Source organism: Bombina bombina, chromosome 4 (genome assembly GCF_027579735.1).
Source record: "Bombina bombina isolate aBomBom1 chromosome 4, aBomBom1.pri, whole genome shotgun sequence".
Taxonomy (NCBI): domain Eukaryota; kingdom Metazoa; phylum Chordata; class Amphibia; order Anura; family Bombinatoridae; genus Bombina; species Bombina bombina.
In genome coordinates, this window is record NC_069502.1 from 650283086 (window position 1) to 650304159 (window position 21074).

The following is a 21074-nucleotide window of genomic DNA, read 5'->3' on the forward strand; positions in this document are numbered from 1 at the left end:
AAAAGAGAGGGAGAGAGAGAGCGCAAAAGAGAGGGTGAGAGAGAGAGAGAGCGCAAAAGAGAGGGGGGAGAGAGAGTGCAAGGGGTGGGACCACTGTACTGCAAAAAATGGCCCGTGTGAACGGGCTTTAGGACTAGTTTTATATATATGATATGAGAAAAGCCAGCACTCACAGTTTTTAGGTTAAAGGGCCATGATACCCAAATGTTGAAACAGATGAAAGATATTTTACCTCAAAAGTTCCTCAGTAGCCACATCCCATTGTAAAGGACTTCTAAGCATCAAATTAGTATGTCTGTCCCGGGACAGCTAAGGGATTGAGCCTTGTGCACTCTCATGTTATTTCCCTATTCAGTTTAAGGAAGTTTACTAAGCGTTAAGTCAAATCTCATGAGATCACAGTAATAGAGTTCATGACCTCAGCACTGTTGATGCTGATTGGCTGCAGTTCATTTCTTCATATATTTTTTTACCTGCAGCTGAGCAACAACTGAATTATAACTTTTTACACAGAACTTACTCTGCTGAGCTGAGGAGATTGTGAGGTACAATATCTTCCTTTTTCACATAGAGATGCTCAGGTGATATTTTCCTGTCAGCTTTTTACAGTTATACTGCATCAGTTTCAAGTGATTTAGCATATGAGTATTATGTCCCTTTAAGTCCGGGGTGCTTCCCAAGTAATTTGTATATCAATGAATCCACAAAAAGCACTCGCCGTGAAGTCCTTCTTTTGTTTCTTTATTATGTTAAAGGGATATTAAACACTTTGAAATGGTATAAAATAATAAATCATACACACACACACACACACACACACACATATATATATATATACACACACTTTGCAATATACTTGTATTATTTATTTTGTCTCCCTTTCCTGTAATTCCATTCTAAAATTGTGAGCTATTCTTGTTAGAAATGGAAGTGCAGAACACTGTTATATTCCACACTGCCATTGGCTGCACACTCTAGTTACAACATGGCAGCACCCTTTGTTTTATAGATACTAAAACTTTACACTTACTTTGTCAATATTTAAACAGCTAATGATACTTTAAAAAATATATCTTTCTGTTATTCTCAGACTAATCTTTTCTTTGAATGCATCATTCTTTCTAGCATTTATTTAGCGTTTAATGTCCCTTTAACATTTTCGGGGGTCTCACCCTTATCATCAGACCATCAGACATATGAAAAAACACACAATTAAAGTTAACGCTTATCGGGTTAGCGCGTCCTCAGACCTCTGGTTAGCTCAAAACAAAAAAGTGTCACAAAACATATCAAAAATACATTACACAATACAGTTACACTCATAATAACACTAATAGAATTATTCAAAAAAATATTGCACAAAAATTTTATAAGGGCTCAAAGATATGAGTTTCGGTGTCGGTACTTTTGCGCTCGTCAGGTTAGTGCGAGAGCAATAACTTTTTACTTTCAACTCATAATACTAGCTTAATCTGACATGTGCAAAAAATTTACTTCTAGCGCAATTAGAGCTCTAGCTAAAGCTTTCAATAGCACACCACTTGTAATCTGTCCCTGCATTTGAAGAAAACCATTATATATATAAAAGTCTACACACCCCTGTTAAAATGTCAGGTTTCTGTGATGTGACCTATAAACTGTACAACTCAATTGAAAAACAAACTGAAATCTTTTAGGTAAAGGGAAATAAAAATAAAAAAATAAAATAATATGGTTGCATAAGTGTGAACACCCTTTTATAACTGGAGATGTAGCTGTGTTCAGAATTAAGCAATCACATTCAAAATCATGTTAAATAAGAGTCAGTACACACCTGTCATCATTTAAAGTGCCTCTGATTAATCCCAAATAAAGTTCAGCTGTTCTAGTAGGTCTTTCCTGACATTTTGTTAGTCGCATCCTACAGCAAAAGCCATGGTCCGCAGAGAGCATCTAAAGCATCAGAGGGATCTCATTGTTAAAAGGTATCAGTCAGGAGAAGGGTATAAAAGAATTTCCAAGGCATTAGATATACCATGGAACACAGTGAAGACAGTCATCATCAAGTGAAGAAAATATGGTGCAACAGTGACCTTACCAAGAACTGGATGTCCCTCCAAAATTGATGAAAAGAGGAGAAGAAAACTGGTCTGGGAGGCTGCCAAGAGGCCTACAACAACATTAAAGGAGCTGCAGGAATATCTGTCAAGTACTGGCTGTGTGGTACATGTGACAACAATCGCCCGTATTCTTCATATGTCTGGGCTATGGGGTAGAGTGGCAAGACGGAAGCCTTTTCTTAAAAAAAAAAACATCCAAGCCAGGCTAAATTTTGCAAAAACACATCTGAAGTTTCCCAAAAGCATGTTGCTAAAGGTGTTCTGGTCTGATGAAACCAAAGTTGAACTTTTTGGACATGATTCCAAAAGATATGTTTGGCGCAAAAACAACACTGCATATCACCAAAAGAACACCATACCCACAGTGAAGCATGGTGGTGGCAGCATCATGCTTTGGGGCTGTTTTTCTTCAGCTGGAACTTGGGCCTTAGTCAAGGTAGAGGGAATAATGAACAGTTCCAAATACCAGTCAATATTGGCACAAAACCTTCAGGCTTCTGCTAGAAAGCTGAACATGAAGAGCAACTTCATCTTTCAGCATGACAATGACCCAAAGCATACATCCAAATCAACAAAGGAATGGCTTCACCAGAAGAAGATTAAAGTTTTGTGATGGCCCAGCCAGAGCCCAGACCTGAATCCAATTCAAAATCTGTGGGGTGATATGAAGAGGGCTGTGCACAGGAGATGCCCTCGCATTCTGACAGATTTAGAGTGTTTTTGCAAAGAAGAGTGGGCAAATGTTGCCAAGTCAAGATGTGCCATCCTGAAAAACTCATACCCAAAAAGACTGAGTGCTGTAATAAAATCAAAAGGTGCTTCAATAAAGTATTAGTTTAAGGGTGTTCATACTTATGCAAACATATTATTTTATTTTTTTATTTTTATTTCCCTTTACCTAAAAGATTTCAGTTTCTTTTTCAATTGAGTTTTACAGTTTATAGGTCACATTAAAGGTGGAAAAAGTTCTGAAATGATTTATCTTTGTCTAATTTTTTTACATCACAGAAACTTGACATTTTAACAGGAGTGTGTAGACTTTTTATATCCACTGTATATGTATATATATATATATATATATATATATATACCCCAAAGGTAAATAACAAGTAGCGCCAGCACTGTTTCTTTAAAAGTAGAAAATCTTTATTGGGGTGTCATCATGAATGGACAGCAATGTTTCGGGTCACACTGAGCATGATTAAGGGTCAGTGTGACCCGAAATGTTGCTGTCCTTCTATGATGATACCCCAATAAAGATTTTCTACTTTTAAAGAAACAGTGCTGGTGCCACTTGTTATTTACCTTTGGGATTTATATGTAAGAGGTGACACAGGATCCTCTGGCGGACATGCACTTTATTACCTGCAATGAACTGTGGTTATTTCTACTAGTGCTGGACCTATTGTCCTTCTTGTGTGTATATATATATATATATATATATATATATATATATATATATATATATATATATATAATCCATATATGTTTACTGTATATTTATTTATATATATATATATATATATATATATATATATATATATACACAGTATATAAAGTCCAGGACCCAGCACTCAATTTTCACATACACAACTTCTGGGGTACTCTTTATAAAAATCCATACATTCATACACAAGGAAAGGCACTCTCCGGTCTTAACACCAATGCAATCCTTTACTTCAAAAGTAAAAAGAGTTTAAAGTCTATGGAAATTTTTCAAAAAGCTTTATATACAAATGTAAAGAAATAGATATTATGCAACTTTTTAATGAGCAAAAATATTCTTCATCTGATATATATATCACTGTATTTTAGGTGATTATGATCAGAAATGTTACCTTGAAATATTTTCTGAGAATAATGTCTATAAAGCCATTGCTACCTAAGGCCTAGATTTGGAGTTTGGCGGTAGCCGTGAAAACCAGCGTTAGAGGCTCCTAACGCTGGTTTTAGGCTACCTCCGGTATTTGGAGTCAGTCAAAAAAGGGTCTAACGCTCACTTTTCAGCCGCGACTTTTCCATACCGCAGATCCCCTTACGTCAATTGCGTATCCTATCTTTTCAATGGGATTTTTCTAACTCCGGTATTTAGAGTCGTGGCTGAAGTGATTGAACTTGATTCTGATTGGCTGATTCCATCAGTCAATCAGAATATTCCTACCTTAATTCCGATTGGCTGATAGAATCCTATCAGCCAATCGGAATTCGAGGGACGCCATCTTGGATGACGTCATTTAAAGGAACCGTCATTCGGCTAGTAGGCGTCGGGAGAACAGGATGTTCCGCGTCGGATGGAAGATGATGGCTCCCGAAGAAAGAAGATTGAAGATGCCGTTGATAGAAGACTTCATCCGGATCATAGACCTCTTCAGCTCCCGCTTGGATGAAGACTTCAGCCGGATCATGGACCTCTTCAGCTCCCGCTTGCATGATGACTTCAGCCGGATCATGGACCTCTTCAGCCCCCCGCTTGGGCTTGGATCAGGACATCGGAGGAGCTCTTCTGGATCGATCGGTGAACCTGGTATGGTGAAGATAAGGTAGGAAGATCTTCAGGGGCTTAGTGTTAGGTTTATTTAAGGGGGGTTTGGGTTAGATTAGGGGTATGTGGGTGGTGGGTTGTAATGTTGGGGGTCTTGGGTATTGTATGTTTTTTTTTACAGGCAAAAGAGCTGAACTTCTTGGGGCATGCCCCGCAAAGGGCCCTGTTCAGGGCTGGTAAGGTAAAAGAGCTTTGAACTTTAGTAATTTAGAATAGGGTAGGGCATTTTTTTATTTTGGGGGGCTTTGTTATTTTATTAGGGGGCTTAGAGTAGGTGTAATTAGTTTAAAATTGTTGTAATATATTTCTAATGTTTGTAAATATTTTTTTATTTTTTGTAACTTAGTTCTTTTTTATTTTTTGTACTTTAGTTAGTTTATTTCATTGTATTTATTTGTAGGAATTGTATTTAATTTATTTATTGATAGTGTAGTGTTAGGTTTAATTGTAGATAATTATAGGTATTTTATTTAATTAATTTATTGATAGTGTAGTGTTAGGTTTAATTGTAACTTAGGTTAGGATTTATTTTACAGGTAATTTTGTAATTATTTTAACTATTTTAGCTATTAAATAGTTCTTAACTATTTAATAGCTATTGTACCTGGTTAAAATAAATACAAAGTTACCTGTAAAATAAATATTAATCCTAAAATAGCTATAATATAAATATAATTTATATTGTAGCTATATTAGGGTTTATTTTACAGGTAAGTATTTAGCTTTAAATAGGAATAATTTATTTAATAAGAGTTAATTAATTTTGTTAGATTAAAAATAAATTTAATTTAGGGGGTGTTAGTGTTAGGGTTAGACTTAGCTTTAGGGGTTAATATATTTATTAGAATAGCGGTGAGCTCCAGTCGGCAGATTAGGGGTTAATAATTGAAGTTAGGTGTCGGCGATGTTAGGGAGGGCAGATTAGGGGTTAATACTATTTATTATAGGGTTAGTGAGGCGGATTAGGGGTTAATAACTTTATAATAATAGCGGTGCGGTCCGCTCGGCAGATTAGGGGTTAATAAGTGTAGGCAGGTGGAGGCGACGTTGTGGAGGCAGATTAGGGGTTGATAAATATAATATAGGGGTCGGCGGTGTTAGGGGCAGCAGATTAGGGGTACATAGGGATAATGTAAGTAGCGGCGGTTTACGGAGCGGCAGATTAGGGGTTAATAATAATATGCAGGGGTCAGCGATAGCGGGGGGCGGCAGATTAGGGGTTAATAAGTGTAAGGTTAGGGGTGTTTAGACTCGGGGTACATGTTAGAGTGTTAGGTGCAGACGTAGGAAGTGTTTCCCCATAGGAAACAATGGTGCTGCGTTAGGAGCTGAACGCGGCTTTTTTGCAGGTGTTAGTTTTTTTTTCAGCTCAAACAGCCCCATTGTTTCCTATGGGGGAATCGTGCACGAGCACGTTTTTGAGGCTGGCCGCGTCCGTAAGCAACTCTGGTATCGAGAGTTGCAGTTGCGTTAAATATGCTCTACGCTCCTTTTTTGGAGCCTAACGCTGACATTCTATGGACTCTCAATACCAGAGTTATTTTAAAGGTGCGGCCAGAAAAAAGCCAGCGTTAGCTACGCGGGTCCTTACCGACAAAACTCTAAATCTAGCCGTAAATTTGCAAAATGCTTTCCTTTAAATCCTGGGAAACATTTAGTGCAATTTAAATTCATTTTATATAAAATTGAAGTTTACATTATTTTAGAAATGTATATAATATTTTTTTTAATTTTCTTACTAGGCATAGAGCGGTGTCTGTTTCAGTAACTCATGAATCCAAAGAACCGATAAACATGCAGCTGAATAAAGATAAGGATGTCCCTGTATCATCTCCAAGAAAAGCCAAGCTTAAACAGCAGTTTCATGAGAATAATTTAAAAACCAGGAAAAACATGGAAACAATTATGAATGATTCACCTTTCAATGAGCAAGATCCTTCTGTTCCTCCCTGGTGCTTTTCATGGCATTTTGCAAAATCAGGTTTTTCTGAAATGGAGAAGACACCATCTTCTTCTTCAGATTTAGGTAGTGGTCAAAAATCTGCTACTTCAGGTAAAAATGATGATGATGTCAGCTCTGGAATTGCATTGGATAACCTGTATGATGGATATTCCCATGTTCAATGGTTATGTGATATTGAAAAACTTGAAGATGAAGTTTTGACAGAATCTATCTTAAACAATGTTTTGGATAGCAGCATAGTATCAACTCAACTGGAGGACCAAAATGGTGCTTTCACTGAAAATAGGATACTATATTCTAATAGTTTGTATCCAGATAGAATTATAGTAGGACAGTCATCCTCAGGTTATGGTTGTAATTATGAAAACCCTATGAAGAATGGAAAACTTGAAGCAAAGATTGATGAGTTTAATAGGATTGTATTTAAGACTGGTAAGGGAAGTGCTACTTTACATGAACCAGCCCTAGACTTGTTTTTGACTGAAAATCAAAAGGAGTCTATACGTTCAAAGTCTGATGTCCCCAATACAGATAAAACCAATACAAACCCAACTAGGGTAAAAGAAGTTAGCGCGCAAGTTTGTGGAAACAACACACTTCATACTTGCAACAATGTCAAATCTACATCTCTGCATGATCACACAGCCGGATCTCACAAAGCAAGCAGTTACCAGTATATGTTTCAAGAGCACAAGTGGAGACCAATTAATTTATCTGGCCGCCCGCGGTCAGCAGATTCTAGGTCTAACTATGGAGTTGTTGAAAAGCTGTTGAAAAGTTATGAAAGCAAAACGGCATCAAGTTTCAGTAATCCTAAGCATTTTTTAGATAAAAGAACACATTCTGACATCCTGCTGACCGAAAATAGCACGGACGCATTCACTCATTTTATAGAAGTGCTGAAGCTTGATCAAACTTCAAAGCATGACATGTCTGTTCATTGGAAACTCGGGCAAGAAGCATTTGGCCTCAAGCTTCCAGAGGTAAAAATAATGCTTATATTTGTTGCTGCAGTAACTAAAGGGACATGAAACCCAAATGTTTTCTTTCATGATTTAGAAAGAACATGCAATTTTAAACAACTTTCTAATTTACTTCTATTATCTAATGTGCTTCATTCGCTTTTTATCCTTTGCTGAAAAGCATATCTAGATAGTCTCAGTAGCTGCTGATTGGTGGCTGCACATAGATGCCTTGTGTGATTGGCTCACCCATATGCATTGCTATTTCTTCAACAAAGGATATCTAAAGAATGAAACAAATTAGATAATAGAAGTGAAATGGAATGTTGTTTAAAATTGTATTCTCTATCTGAATCATGAAAGAAAACCTTTGGGTTTAATGTCCCTTTAAATATAGCCACCATTGCCTGTCTCCAATTATAAGGATACTTCTGTAATAGCTGAGACAATGGGTCCCATTTATCACGCTGCAAAAGCAGCTTCGGGGCCTCAACGTTTCAGGTGGAGTGAAATCATCCCGATACGATCCAATCCAGATGATTGACAGCTCCTGCTCAGCCACCAGCGAGCTGGGGGCGGCATTGCACCGTAGCAAATCATGTCCGCCCGACCTTTGGTAAATGGAGCACAATATTTTCTCACCATGTGTTAATAAATTTTAATTTGAAAAATGTATAATTGTGTTGAGAAAAAAATGGGTGTGAATGTTGATAGGCAAATATTTCACTTGTTTGGCATTTTGAAAGTGTACATAAAAGGATTGATAGTTTAAAATCATTTAGGCATTTCCCCCCAAATCTAGTGAAACTGCAGGACGTTGCCTTCCTTTAAAAAACAAACAAACAAAAGTGTTATTTGTAAAGCTGCCAAAAGCTGTTTTATTTCTTGCACTATATACACAGTGGAAAAAAACGTAATAAACAAAGCAAAGCTGTTATATTATTACTAATTTTAGACAGCAGTAATATTATTTAAGAGACATAAATTATGATTAAGATAGAGCCTACAATTGTATACAACTTTCCAATGTACTTCTATTATCAAATTTTCTTAAATTTCTTCTTATCCTTTGCTGAAAAGCAGGAATGTAAGCTTAGGGGTGCGTACATGTCTGCAGCACTATAAAGTAATGTTATACATTAGCTAGAGCATTAGATGGCAGCACTATTTCCTATCGTGTAATGTTTTAGACATGTGCACGCTACCTATCTAGGTATCTCTTCAACAAAGAATAACACGAGAACGAAGCAAATTTTATAATATAAGTAAATTGGAAACTTCTAATCTCTTGTATTCTCAATCTAAATAAAAATATTGGGGTTTCATGTCCCTTTAATTTGTTATGAGTCTTATATTTGCCAATGTCAGGTTTATATTATGTCAACTTGCACCATCATCCCTCTAACAATAAAATTATTTTTTATTCCTACTTAGTAAATATATTTCTATTTTGGCCATAATACATATTGTTAAAGGGACAGTCTAGTCAAAATTGAACTTTCATGATTCAGATAGGGCATGCAATTTTAAACAACTTTCCAATTTACTTTTATCATCAAATTTGTTTTGTTCTTGTTATTCTTTATTAACCCCTTAAGGACCAGCGACGTACCCTGTATGTCGCTGGCCTTTTTTTGGGACTTGATTGTTTTATAGCGCGGTCTTACCACCAGCGTTGAGACTGCTCTATTCCACAAAGCCTGCTGGCGGGAGGGAATTAATAGCGTGTTCTTGCTAGACTTGTGCTATTATGTCCTGAAAAAAACCCTTAAGGACCAGTGAGATACAGGGTACATTGTGGTCATTAAGGGATTAAAAGCTAAACCTAGGCTATGCTAATTTCTAAAGGCCGTCTCTGCATTTTGACAATTTTTCACAGCTAGACAGTGCTTGTTCATGTGTGCCATATATATAACATTGTGTTCACGCCATGGAGTTACTTATGAGTCAGCACTGATTGGCTTAAATGCAAGTCTGTCAAAAGAACTGAAATAAGGGGTCAGTCTGCAGAGGCTTAGATATATGGTAATTACAGAGGTAAAAAGTATATTAATATAACAGTGTTGGTTATGCAAAACTAGGTAATGGGTCATTTTAAACAATAAAAATTCTGGAGTAGGCTGTCCCTTTAAAGTAGCATTAAAATCATAGCATGTATCATCAATTTTTTTTTAAAATGTTTTAAAATAATTTAAAATTGTCATTTTGCAAATAAGAGCGAAAGATAGACATTTTGTAAAACCTCGTCTTCTTTGTTGAAGGCAACTGGGGAAATATATGGATGAGTTTGTGCTCTATACCAAGAAATGACTGTGTAGAATTGTTTACATTTTAACATACCTCAATATGACCGAGACACTAACATTTATGGAGAAAGTAAAAACAGGCAAAAATATGAATGTACATTGCAGTATTGTTTTATCTTCTATAAAGGGATATGAAACCCCAAAATGTTCTTTTGTGATTCAGACAGAGCAAACAATTTTAACAAAACTTTCCAATTTACTTCTATAATCAAATCAGGTTTGTTCTCATGGTATTCTTTGTTGAAGAGATACCTAGGTACGTATCTGAAGCAACGCATGGCAAGAAATAGTGCTGCCATCTAGTGTTCTTGCTAATGTATAAAAACATGTTTTTAAAAATGCTGCAATATAGTGCTCCAGAAACGTGCATGCTCTTGAGCTTACATCCCAGCTTTTCAACAAAAGATATAAAAAAGAACAAAGATAATAGAAATACATTAGAAAGTTGTTTAAAATTGGATGCTCTGTCTGAATCATGGGGGATGGGAAAGGGTTTTATGTCCCTTTAATTAAACATAACCATTTTATGGGATTATTAAATCTTAAAGGGCCAGTAAACCCACAAAATAATGTTATATAATTCTGCACATAGTGCAGGAGCGGCGTACTGTAAAAGTAATTTTCAGAGCAAAATTTCTCTGAAATTCTTTCAGGTAGAATGCTTTCGCTAAGCTGATGTTATATAATTCTGCATTATGTGCAGAATTAGATAACATTATTTTGTGGGTTTACTGGCCCTTTAAGTCTGATATCCCTTTATTACAATATTCTACATCTTATCCTCATGAATGTGCAGTAATTATTTGTGTTGGAAAATAATATAATAATTTGGTTTCCATATTTACGAGTTACTTTAAACATACATTTTACGGTTTGTTGCTAAATGACAACCAGTATATGCTCTATTTCAGATGCCTTTGCTGGGGACTAATCAAAGTGCAAAGGGATTTTCTCGCCCAGCCCGTCCAGCAAATCGACGTCCGCCATCTAGATGGGCATCAACAAGATCACCCTCCATGCCTGCATCTCTTCGGCGCACAACAAACTAGTTATTTCTGCGTTTTCATTGCTGAAAATTCTCTTCATATAAAATGACATAGCTCCTTATAACATTTAATTATGTAGAATGTAGGATGCTGGTCATATACTAATACAAAATAGGCAGATTTATATAATGGACAGGCTAGTATGTCACTTACTGAACATAAAAAGAATGAACCAAGATGATTAGATGTATAAAATACACACATCTGTAATTAGTAATGTAATTGGTAGATGAGCTTCTGCTCTGATCTAACAAAATACTGTACTTTATAGAATGTTGCAGGCTCTGGTAAAAAAAATAAAAAATAATAATAAATGTTTCAGTTAAATGACTTGTCTTGCTGGAAATGTTTAACATTTAGTAAGAAAATAAAGACCAATTTACTACAAAGGCAGCTGAGTTCTTTGGTTTAAGAGAGAGATGTTCCGGGGCGGAACTACCATTGGTGCAGCAGGTACAATGGCACCAGGGCCCATAGCAGCCAGTCTATATACATAGGTGTGTGCAGAATGTCGTAATGCAGGGGAGTCTTTTATTAGTGCTCAAAATCATTATACATAGCAGCATTTATATTATTACTAATGCTTACTACTAAGTTACCAAAGTTACATTTGGGGGGGAGGGGGGGCAAAATATTTTTTTGCACCAGAGTCTTCTTTTGAATAGGTCTGAGAAACTCTACCCTATAGTTTATGCATTCTTTAACATGGTACGTGTGAAAACCCCTTGTTGTAGCTGCATTACTTAACTCTAGAATTTTATAATCACCAAATTATCAAATAAGTCTTCAGTGTTTTTTGATCAGCAGAAACATATTTCTGTACTTTTTTATATTGTGTCATTTACTGTACATTTTCTTTTAGTATGTTGTCTTCACTTTATTATTACCCAATGAGTAGTGTTTTGTACAGTTCTTTATTGTAGGTCATCTCTGCCAACTGTGCAGTTGTAAATGTTGTATGCATGTATTATAATCATATTGCATGTTTCAAGATAGGATGTGAATTTTGTTTAGGCATTGCTGGAGCAATGTTTATGCATAAATGACGAAACTTTATTATTTAACCTTACCATCAATATTTGTAAAGAAAAAAAAAAGAAGATAAATCTATACTTGTTGCATTTTCTATATATCTTATAAATGCTTTTTAATGTTCAAATCTGAGGTAAAAATTTCTGTCAAATCACAATATTTCGGCTGTATTTAACAAAGGCATGTATCTTAGTTAACATAGTTGCTAAATTGTCTTGCGTTCCTTTCATACAGCTTAGATGCTCCTGGTGTAAATGAAGGAGATGCTGTATAGGCTAAAAGGTCTTGAGGAACATATAGACGATGCCTATATTAACGTGTAATGACTGCACAATGGTTTTGCTAACAAAAGTCATTGTACTCTTTCAGACTTGCTTATTTTGCCGAAATGAGTTTGAAATATGGCTTGTTATGTACGGAGCCATTCCAGAAGTCTTTAATATCTAGTTATTTAGGACCATTACATGGATTTTACTAAGCAGTGTTGTTGCAGTAGCCCTTGTACATTTGTGTGGTTCTATATTTTGAAGTGAAACTGAAGCTTTCAGAATGTGATGAAAGCAGGATGTTTGGTTTCAAATATACATCTGTGTGTTTGTGAAAGGGAAATGGGAGCAAGTACTATCACTAATGGTATTACCATCGTTATCCTGTTAGCATGCCTTCTCTTTCAGCCAACAAGTAGTCTCTGTTGACTGATATATTAAGATTACCATTTTAAACTTAGCCTGCATTTTGGCATCAGCTAGCGTACACAAATATTGCATCAGTAGCTCCAAGAGATATGATCGCTTTGGTGCCAAAAATCTTATACTATGCACCTCCAAATGTGGTTTTATCATATTATGTTACAGGTTGTAAATGATACTGTTGCTTTTATTAAGTCATCAGTATTAATCAACAATGTTTTCCCACTTTGTAAATGGCATTAAACACTAAGGTGGTGTTTGAAAGGAGACGGCATAGATCTTTTTGCAGTCTCCGGCACCAGAGAGTTAAATTATATAATTTGTGCTCCTTTTCCATGAATTTATAACAAATCTTTATTTATTTATAATTTTGGCCTTATTTTATTTAAATGCAGAAAAGCTAGCAGGGACCCATAAAAAGTCCACTTTTTAAAAGGACATATTTAAACAAAATCTTTAGAGATAACAAAATTGATGTTGAATTTTTATTAATAGTCCATCTTTAAGTACACTTATGGCATGTGACAGATTTTATAGATGTGCTTAATATATAGTTATAGTACTGATTGCCATTAACAACCCTTAATTTGTGTATACATGTCAATGTAAGTTTAGATTAGTGAGACATGTATATAAAGTGACTTATCTCTTTCGAAAGAAGCCATGTTTTTTGCTCTTTTACTAGACTTTTTTTTTAAAGGGATACAAGTAAAAGAAAGAGAGACTGTATACAGTCCTTGGAGATAAGCTGGCCTGGTGCTTTTCCTAATTTTCAAGGCCATAAATATTAGTGGATAAGCAACTTCTACACCAATGTCAAGCATGTCTTTCTTTTGTATACTATCTAAAATCTTTTCTAGAGGTGGTTTGATAATGATTAGATAATATCTATAGGACATCATCTGGTCTTCTGTCTCATTCAGAGCATTAGGAGGTTGTTCTAAACTCAATTATCTGATCTCCATGAATCACTTTGGCTCCAAGATGTATTTTTAAAGTTCTAGGTACACCATATGTAATTCATGTTATACATTATGTTGATGGAAAACTAGGGGTGTTTAAATTGTTAAATCCCCAAGCTTTGGTGCCTTTAATTCTCTGTGATATGAATTCAGTTTTTTATATGGATGTATGAATAAAGCATTAACTTAAAAAAATAAAAGCAAACCTGTCTGTTTACTAAGTGTGTTACATGTGGGAATGTTTTAGCTTAAAGCACATTGTAGATCTCATCAGATATTTTTTGATTTAATTTAATTAGTGGTAATAAAGTTAATTATAAATCAAACAGATATTTATTTTGCTTTTGATTATTTTTCTGACTTTGAAATATGGTTATGTTGTGTGCTAGTTAATTCACAGCAACATGAAAAGCCTTGTGAATATAAATGTAAAGGCTTACAGTGATTAATTAAAACAATTGTTTAAGGCAGTAATAGACAACTTCTTACAAAAAACATGAGGGCCACAGATCAATATTTTAGAAGGCTTGAGGGCTGCCTATAAATCCATGGATTTCCCTGGTTTAAGAAATATGTTAAAGGGACAGTAAACACAATGGTCTAGTGGAGTGCTTTTAATAGCACAGGGTGCACTATCAATATCACAAAGCTCTGCTAGGATTAAGACGCAAGTACATAGTAAAACAAATAACCAGAGAAGATTCAGCACCACCGACATCACTATAGCGCAGAAACAACAACAAAAAAACACTTGCAGCGCTCAGTGCTACTGCTGCCTAACCCAGCCGTTATACAGCATCTAGTGCTGACATACTATGGTCCAATAAGACCAATAAATTAAAGAAATTCCCAATGGGTATAAGGCATACGGATAAACTGTAAACAACAGAGAGTATACCTCACTCGGTGTCCCTCTTCTCCCTTTGCCTCTCCTTCAATTTGCCAGACTCTGGAAAAAGCAGCAGCAATAACTTCTCCAGTACAGCGCGCCTTGTATAAACAATCCCAGCGCTTACAGTACACAGCTCACCAGCTCCTCCACTCACTCCTGTCCCCTGCAAACTGCCAATGGATTCCCTGTGATTCCGAAAGTACATCCAATAAAAAGCCAAAGTAAGCGAGGCAGAGGGACAGGCTTGTTTAAAAATAAAACATCAAATTTATTAGAGATAAATGGTTAAAAAAACACATCACATCGCTGAAGCACTAGAAAAGCCGGTGAAGCAGAGGTCTTACTAGTTTCATCTATGAGGAAGGCGTAAGCTGAAACGCGTAAGATCTCTGCTACACCGGCTTTTTTAGTGCTTCAGCGATGTGATGTGTTTTTTTACCTATTTATCTGTAATACATTTTATGTTTTATTTCTCTTGTAAGGTGTATCCAGTCCACGGATCATCCATTACTTGTGGGATATTCTCATTCCCAACAGGAAGTTGCAAGAGGATCACCCACAGCAGAGCTGTCTATATAGCTCCTCCCCTAACTGCCACCTCCAGTCATTCTCTTGCAACTCTCGACAAGCATGGAAGCAGTAAGAGAGATGTGGTGAAATGTAGTTGTTTTTTCTTCAATTCAAAAGTTTGTTATTTTTAAATGGTACCGGAGTTGTACTATTTTGGTCCCAGGCAGAAAATAGAAGAAGAATCTGCCTGTGGTCTCTAATGATCTTAGCAGGTTGTAACTAAGATCCATTGCTGTTCTCACACATAACTGAAGAGAGAGGTAACTTCAGCTGGGGAATGGCGTGCAGGTTATCCTGCTGTGAGGTATGTGCAGTTTAATTTTTTTCTAGAAGAATGTAAAGGCTAGAAAATGATATGTGAAATATCTACTTCAGCGCCTACTATCACCTGTATACCCGGGGAAGGTGATCCCTAGCTGTCACCAATAATTTACAATAGTAAAGGATAGGTGGCCCAGGCGCCAACTAACGGAGGCTAGGTGCAATAGGTTATAAGATTAAAAATAGTTTATTACACAATATTCAATAAAAACAGTAAACAATAAAATCATGGATCCATGACAATAAGGTATAAAATCGGTGATTAATACAAATGTAAATCAACAATAAAATAATACCACAATATCTCAGTGGGCAGTATATTAATTAGCTCCAGATAATTAAAGGTGTATACACAAACAAAGTACCCAATAAGCTTTGTCCAGAATAATTGTCCAGTAAAGGTTGGTGGGCTCAAATAATTCCTGGTGATGTTAAATCCAAATTATATATCCAGTTGTGCCCCAAATATGTGTACAAAGTTGTGTCCTTAAATAAGTGCAAAAATATAGGTAAAAATATAAATAAAAATATAAATCCAAGTGCAGCTATGTGAGGGTTTAAAAATGTGAAAAATATAAAAAAGTTGTAAAAAATATGAACCAATGTGAAAAGTCAATACAGAAATCCGTTAACTGAATTAAGGTGTGTGGGAACCAAAAAACAGTAACACAAAAATCACAATAAAATTCCAATAAAAATATAAATATAAAAATAAATATAAATACTCCAATTGATTGTATCCAAATGTGAGATAGTGTGAGACTATTGGTCTCCTTAATACAGGGAATTCATTCACAAGCGAGGAAAAAAGATGAAAATAATCCTGTGAAAAGAAATAAATCCAATGTGTAGTAAGTTTACAAATGTGAACTTCAATGAAATCAGGCTTACCAGTTCTGGTCTACGCGTTTCGGCCCTCATAGGCCTTTATCAAGACTCTTGATAAAGGCCTATGAGGGCCGAAACGTGTAGACCAGCACTGGTAAGCCTGATTTCATTGAAGTTCACATTTGTAAACTTGCTACACATTGGATTTATTATTTATTTATACACCTTTAATTAGCTGGAGCTAATTAATATACTGCCCACTGAGATATTGTGGTATTATTTTATTGTTGATTTACATTTGTATTAATCACCGATTTTATACCTTATTGTCATGGATCCATGATTTTATTGTTTACTGTTTTTATTGAATATTGTGTAATAAACTATTTTTAATCTTATAACCTATTGCACCTAGCCTCCGTTAGTTGGTGCCTGGGTCACCTATCCTTTACTATTGTAAAGGCTAGAAAATGCTGCTGATACCAGATTTATTTAAGGTAAGCATGATTACAGTGATTTAATAGCGACTAGTATCATGCTTACTGTTAGAGGTAATACTCTTATTATTTTTCAATTCCTGTCATATAAAACGTTTGCTGGGAGTGCTTAAACGTTTTTATATATTTTTTTGGTGATAAAACTTTATTGGGGCCTAGTTTTTCCACATGGCTGGCTTAAATTTGCCTAGAAATAGTTCCCTTAGGCCTCCCACTGTGTAGACATGAGGGGGAGGGGCCTAATTTTGCGCCTAAGTGCGCAGTAACTTTTACAGACTGAGACATCCAGTTTCCCTGCAGGAGCCTCCTGAATGCTATAGGACCTCTCTAAAGGGTTTTTAGGCTTTCCAAAGTCATTTGTATGGCAAGGTAGGGCCACAGCAGAGCTGTGGCAGTTTGACTGTTAAAGAACGTCTATATCGTTTTTTTTATCCGTTTTTTAAACTAAGGGGTTAATCATCCATTTGCAAGTGGGTGCAATACTCTGTTAGCTTATTATACACACTGTAAAAAATTCGTTTGATTCACTGCTTTTTTTCACTGTTTTTCAAATTCTGACCTTTTTATTTTTCTTAAAGGCACAGTACCGTTTTTATTTTTTGCTTGTTAACTTGCTTTAAAGTGTTTTCCAAGCTTGCTGGTCTCATTGCTAGTCTGTTTAAACATGTCTGACATAGAGGAAACTCCTTGTTCATTATGTTTAGAAGCCATGGTGGAACCCCCTCTTAGAATGTGTACCAAATGTACTGATTTCACTTTAAGTAATAAAGACCATATTCTGTCTTTAAAAAATTTATCACCAGAGGAATCTGACGAGGGGGAAGTTATGCCGACTAACTCGCCCCACGTGTCAGAACCTTTAAATCCCGCTCAAGGGACTCACGCTCAAGAGGCGCCAAGTACATCTAGCGCGCCCATGGAGTTTACTTTACAAGACATGGCGGCAGTCATGGATAATACACTGTCAGCGGTATTATCCAGACTACCTGGGTTACGAGGAAAGCGAGACAGCTCTGGAGTTAGAAGAAATACAGAGCATACTGACGCTTTAGTAGCTATGTCTGATACCCCCTCACAATATGCAGAAGCTGAGGAAGGAGAGCTTCTTTCTGTGGGTGATTTTTCTGACTCAGGGAAGAGGATTCAACCTGATTCTGATATGTCAACATTTAAATTTAAGCTTGAACACCTCCGCGTGTTGCTCAGGGAGGTTTTAGCTGCTCTGAATGACTGTGATACAATTGCAGTGCCAGAGAAATTGTGCAGATTGGATAAATACTATGCAGTGCCTGTTTACACTGATGTTTTTCCAATACCTAAAAGGTTTACAGAAATTATTACTAAGGAATGGGATAGACCAGGTGTGCCGTTCTCTCCCCCTCCTATTTTTAAGAAAATGTTTCCAATAGATGCCGCCACACGGGACTTATGGCAAACGGTCCTTAAGGTGGAGGGAGCAGTTTCTACCCTAGCTAAGCATACTACTATCCATGTCGAGGACAGTTGTGCTTTCTTAGATCCAATGGATAAAAAGTTAGAGGGTTACCTTAAGAAAATGTTTATTCAACAAGGTTTTATGCTACAGCCCCTTGCATGCATTGCCCCAGTCACTGCTGCTGCGGCCTTCTGGTTTGAGTCTCTGGAAGAGGCTTTACAGGTAGAGACTCCATTGGATGATATACTTGACAAGCTTAGAGCACTTAAGCTAGCCAATTCTTTTGTTTCTGATGCCATTGTTCATTTGACTAAACTAACAGATAAGAATTCTGGTTTTGCTATTCAGGCGCGTAGGGCGCTATGGCTTAAATCATGGTCAGCTAACGTTACTTCAAAGTCTAAGCTGCTTAATATTCCATTCAAGGGGCAGACCCTATTCGGGCCTGGTTTGAAGGAGATAATTTCTGATATCACGGGAGGAAACGGTCATGCCCTTCCTCAGGATAGGTCCAAATTAAGGGCCAAACAGACTAATTTTCGTGCCTTTCGTAACTTCAAGGCGAGTGCGGCATCAACTTCCTCAAATACAAAACAAGAGGGAACTTTTGCCCAGTCCAAGTCGGTCTGGAGACCTAACCAGTCTTGGAACAAAGGTAAGCAGGCCAAAAAGCCTGCTGCTGCCTCTAAGACAGCATGAAGGATTGACCCCCGATCCAGTAACGGATCTAGTAGGGGGCAGACTTTCGCTCTTCGCCCAGGCTAGGGCAAGAGATGTCCAGGATCCCTGGGCATTGGAAATTGTATCCCAGGGATATCTTCTGGACTTCAGAGCTTCTCCTCCAAAAGGGAGATTTCACCTTTCACAATTATCTGCAAACCAGATAAAGAGAGAGGCATTTTTAAACTGTGTTCAAGACCTCCTAGTTATGGGAGTGATCCACCCAGTTCCAAAGGAGGAACAGGGACAATGATTCTATTCAAATCTGTTTGTGGTTCCCAAAAAAGAGGGAACCTTGAGACCAATCTTAGATCTCAAGATCCTAAACAAATTTCTCAGGGTCCCATCATTCAAGATGGAGACTATTCGAACCATCCTACCTATGATCCAGAAGGGTCAATACATGACTACAGTGGATTTAAAGGATGTTTATCTTCACATTCCGATACACAAAGATCATCATCGGTTTCTCAGGTTTGCCTTCCTAGACAGGCATTACCAGTTTGTAGCTCTTCCCTTTGGGTTAGCTACAGCCCCAAGAATCTTTACAAAGGTTCTGGGGTCACTTCTGGCAGTCCTAAGGCTGCGGGGCATAGCAGTGGCCCCTTATTTAGACGACATTATGATACAGGCGTCAAATTTCCAAATTGCCAAGTCTCATACGGACATAGTTCTGGCATTTCTGAGTTCGCATGGGTGGAAAGTGAACGAAGAAAAGAGTTCTCTATCTCCTCTCACAAGAGTTTCCTTTCTGGGAACTCTAATAGATTCTGTAGAAATGAGAATTTACCTGACAGAGACCAGGTTATCAAAACTTCTAAATTCCTGCCGTGTTCTTTATTCCACTTCTCGCCCTTCGGTGGCTCAGTGTATGGAAGTAATCGGCTTAATGGTAGCGGCAATGGACATAGTGCCGTTTGCCTGTCTGCATCTCACACCGCTGCAACTCTGCATGCTCAGTCAGTGGAATGGGGATTACACAGATTTGTCCCCTCTACTAAATCTGGATCAAGAGACCAGGGATTCTCTTCTCTGGTGGCTATCTCAGGTCCATCTGTCCAAAGGTATGACCTTTCGCAGGCCAGATTGGACAATTGTAACGACAGATGCCAGCCTTCTAGGCTGGGGGGCAGTCTGGAACTCCCTGAAGGCTCAGGGATCGTGGACTCAGGAGGAGACACTCCTTCCGATAAACATTCTGGAACTAAGAGCGATATTCAATGCTCTTCAGGCTTGGCCTCAGCTAGAAACAATGAGGTTCATCAGATTTCAGTCGGACAACATCACAACTGTGGCTTACATCAACCATCAAGGGGGAACAAGGAGTTCCCTAGCGATGTTGGAAGTTTCAAAGATAATTCGTTGGGCAGAGATTCACTCTTACCACCTATCAGCTACCCATATCCCAGGAGTAGAGAACTGGGAGGCGGATTTTCTAAGTCGTCAGACTTTCCATCCGGGGGAGTGGGAACTCCATTCGGAGGTGTTTGCACAATTGATTCATCGTTGGGGCAAACCAGAACTGGATCTCATGGCGTCTTGCCAGAACGCCAAACTTCCTTGTTACGGATCCAGGTCCAGGGATCCCAAGGCGACGCTGATAGATGCTCTAGCAGCGCCTTGGTCCTTCAACCTGGCTTATGTGTTTCCACTGTTTCCTCTGCTCCCTCGTCTGATTGCCAAAATCAAGCAGGAGAGAGCATCAGTGATCTTGATAGCACCTACGTAGCCACGCAGGACTTGGTATGCAGATCTAGGGGACATGTCATCCTTTCCACCATGGACTCTGCCTCTGAGACAGGACCTTCTACTTCAGGTCCTTTCAACCATCCAAATCTAATTTCTCTGAGACTGACTGCCTGGAGATTGAACGCTTGATTTTATCAAAGCGTGGCTTCTCCGAGTCAGTCATTGATACATTAATTCAAACACGAAAGCCTGTCACCAGGAAAATCTATCATAAGATATGGCGTAAATACCTTTATTGGTGTGAATCCAAGGGTTACTCATGGAGTAAAGTCAGGATTCCCAGGATATTATCTTTTCTCCAAGAAGGATTGGAAAAAGGATTGTCAGCTAGTTCCTTAAAGGGACAGATTTCTGCTCTGTCTATTCTTTTGCACAAGCGTCTGATGGATGTTCCAGACGTTCAGGCATTTTGTCAGGCTTTAGTTAGAATCAAGCCTGTGTTTAAACCTGTTGCTCCGCCA

The 21074-nt window shown here is 37.4% G+C and overlaps 1 protein-coding gene across 1 annotated transcript in view; it reads left to right on the plus strand.

Moving 5' to 3' along the window:
- Positions 1-13931, plus strand: part of KIAA0408 (KIAA0408 ortholog) — a 30877-nt gene extending 16946 nt beyond the window's left edge. Inside the window, exons 6-7 of the mRNA XM_053710708.1 lie at positions 6384-7587; positions 10784-13931. Of these exons, the coding sequence (XP_053566683.1) occupies positions 6384-7587; positions 10784-10921 (1342 nt within the window). The 3' untranslated portion in view covers positions 10922-13931. The remainder of the gene's footprint in view (positions 1-6383; positions 7588-10783) is intronic.
- The last annotated feature ends 7143 nt before the right edge of the window (positions 13932-21074 follow it).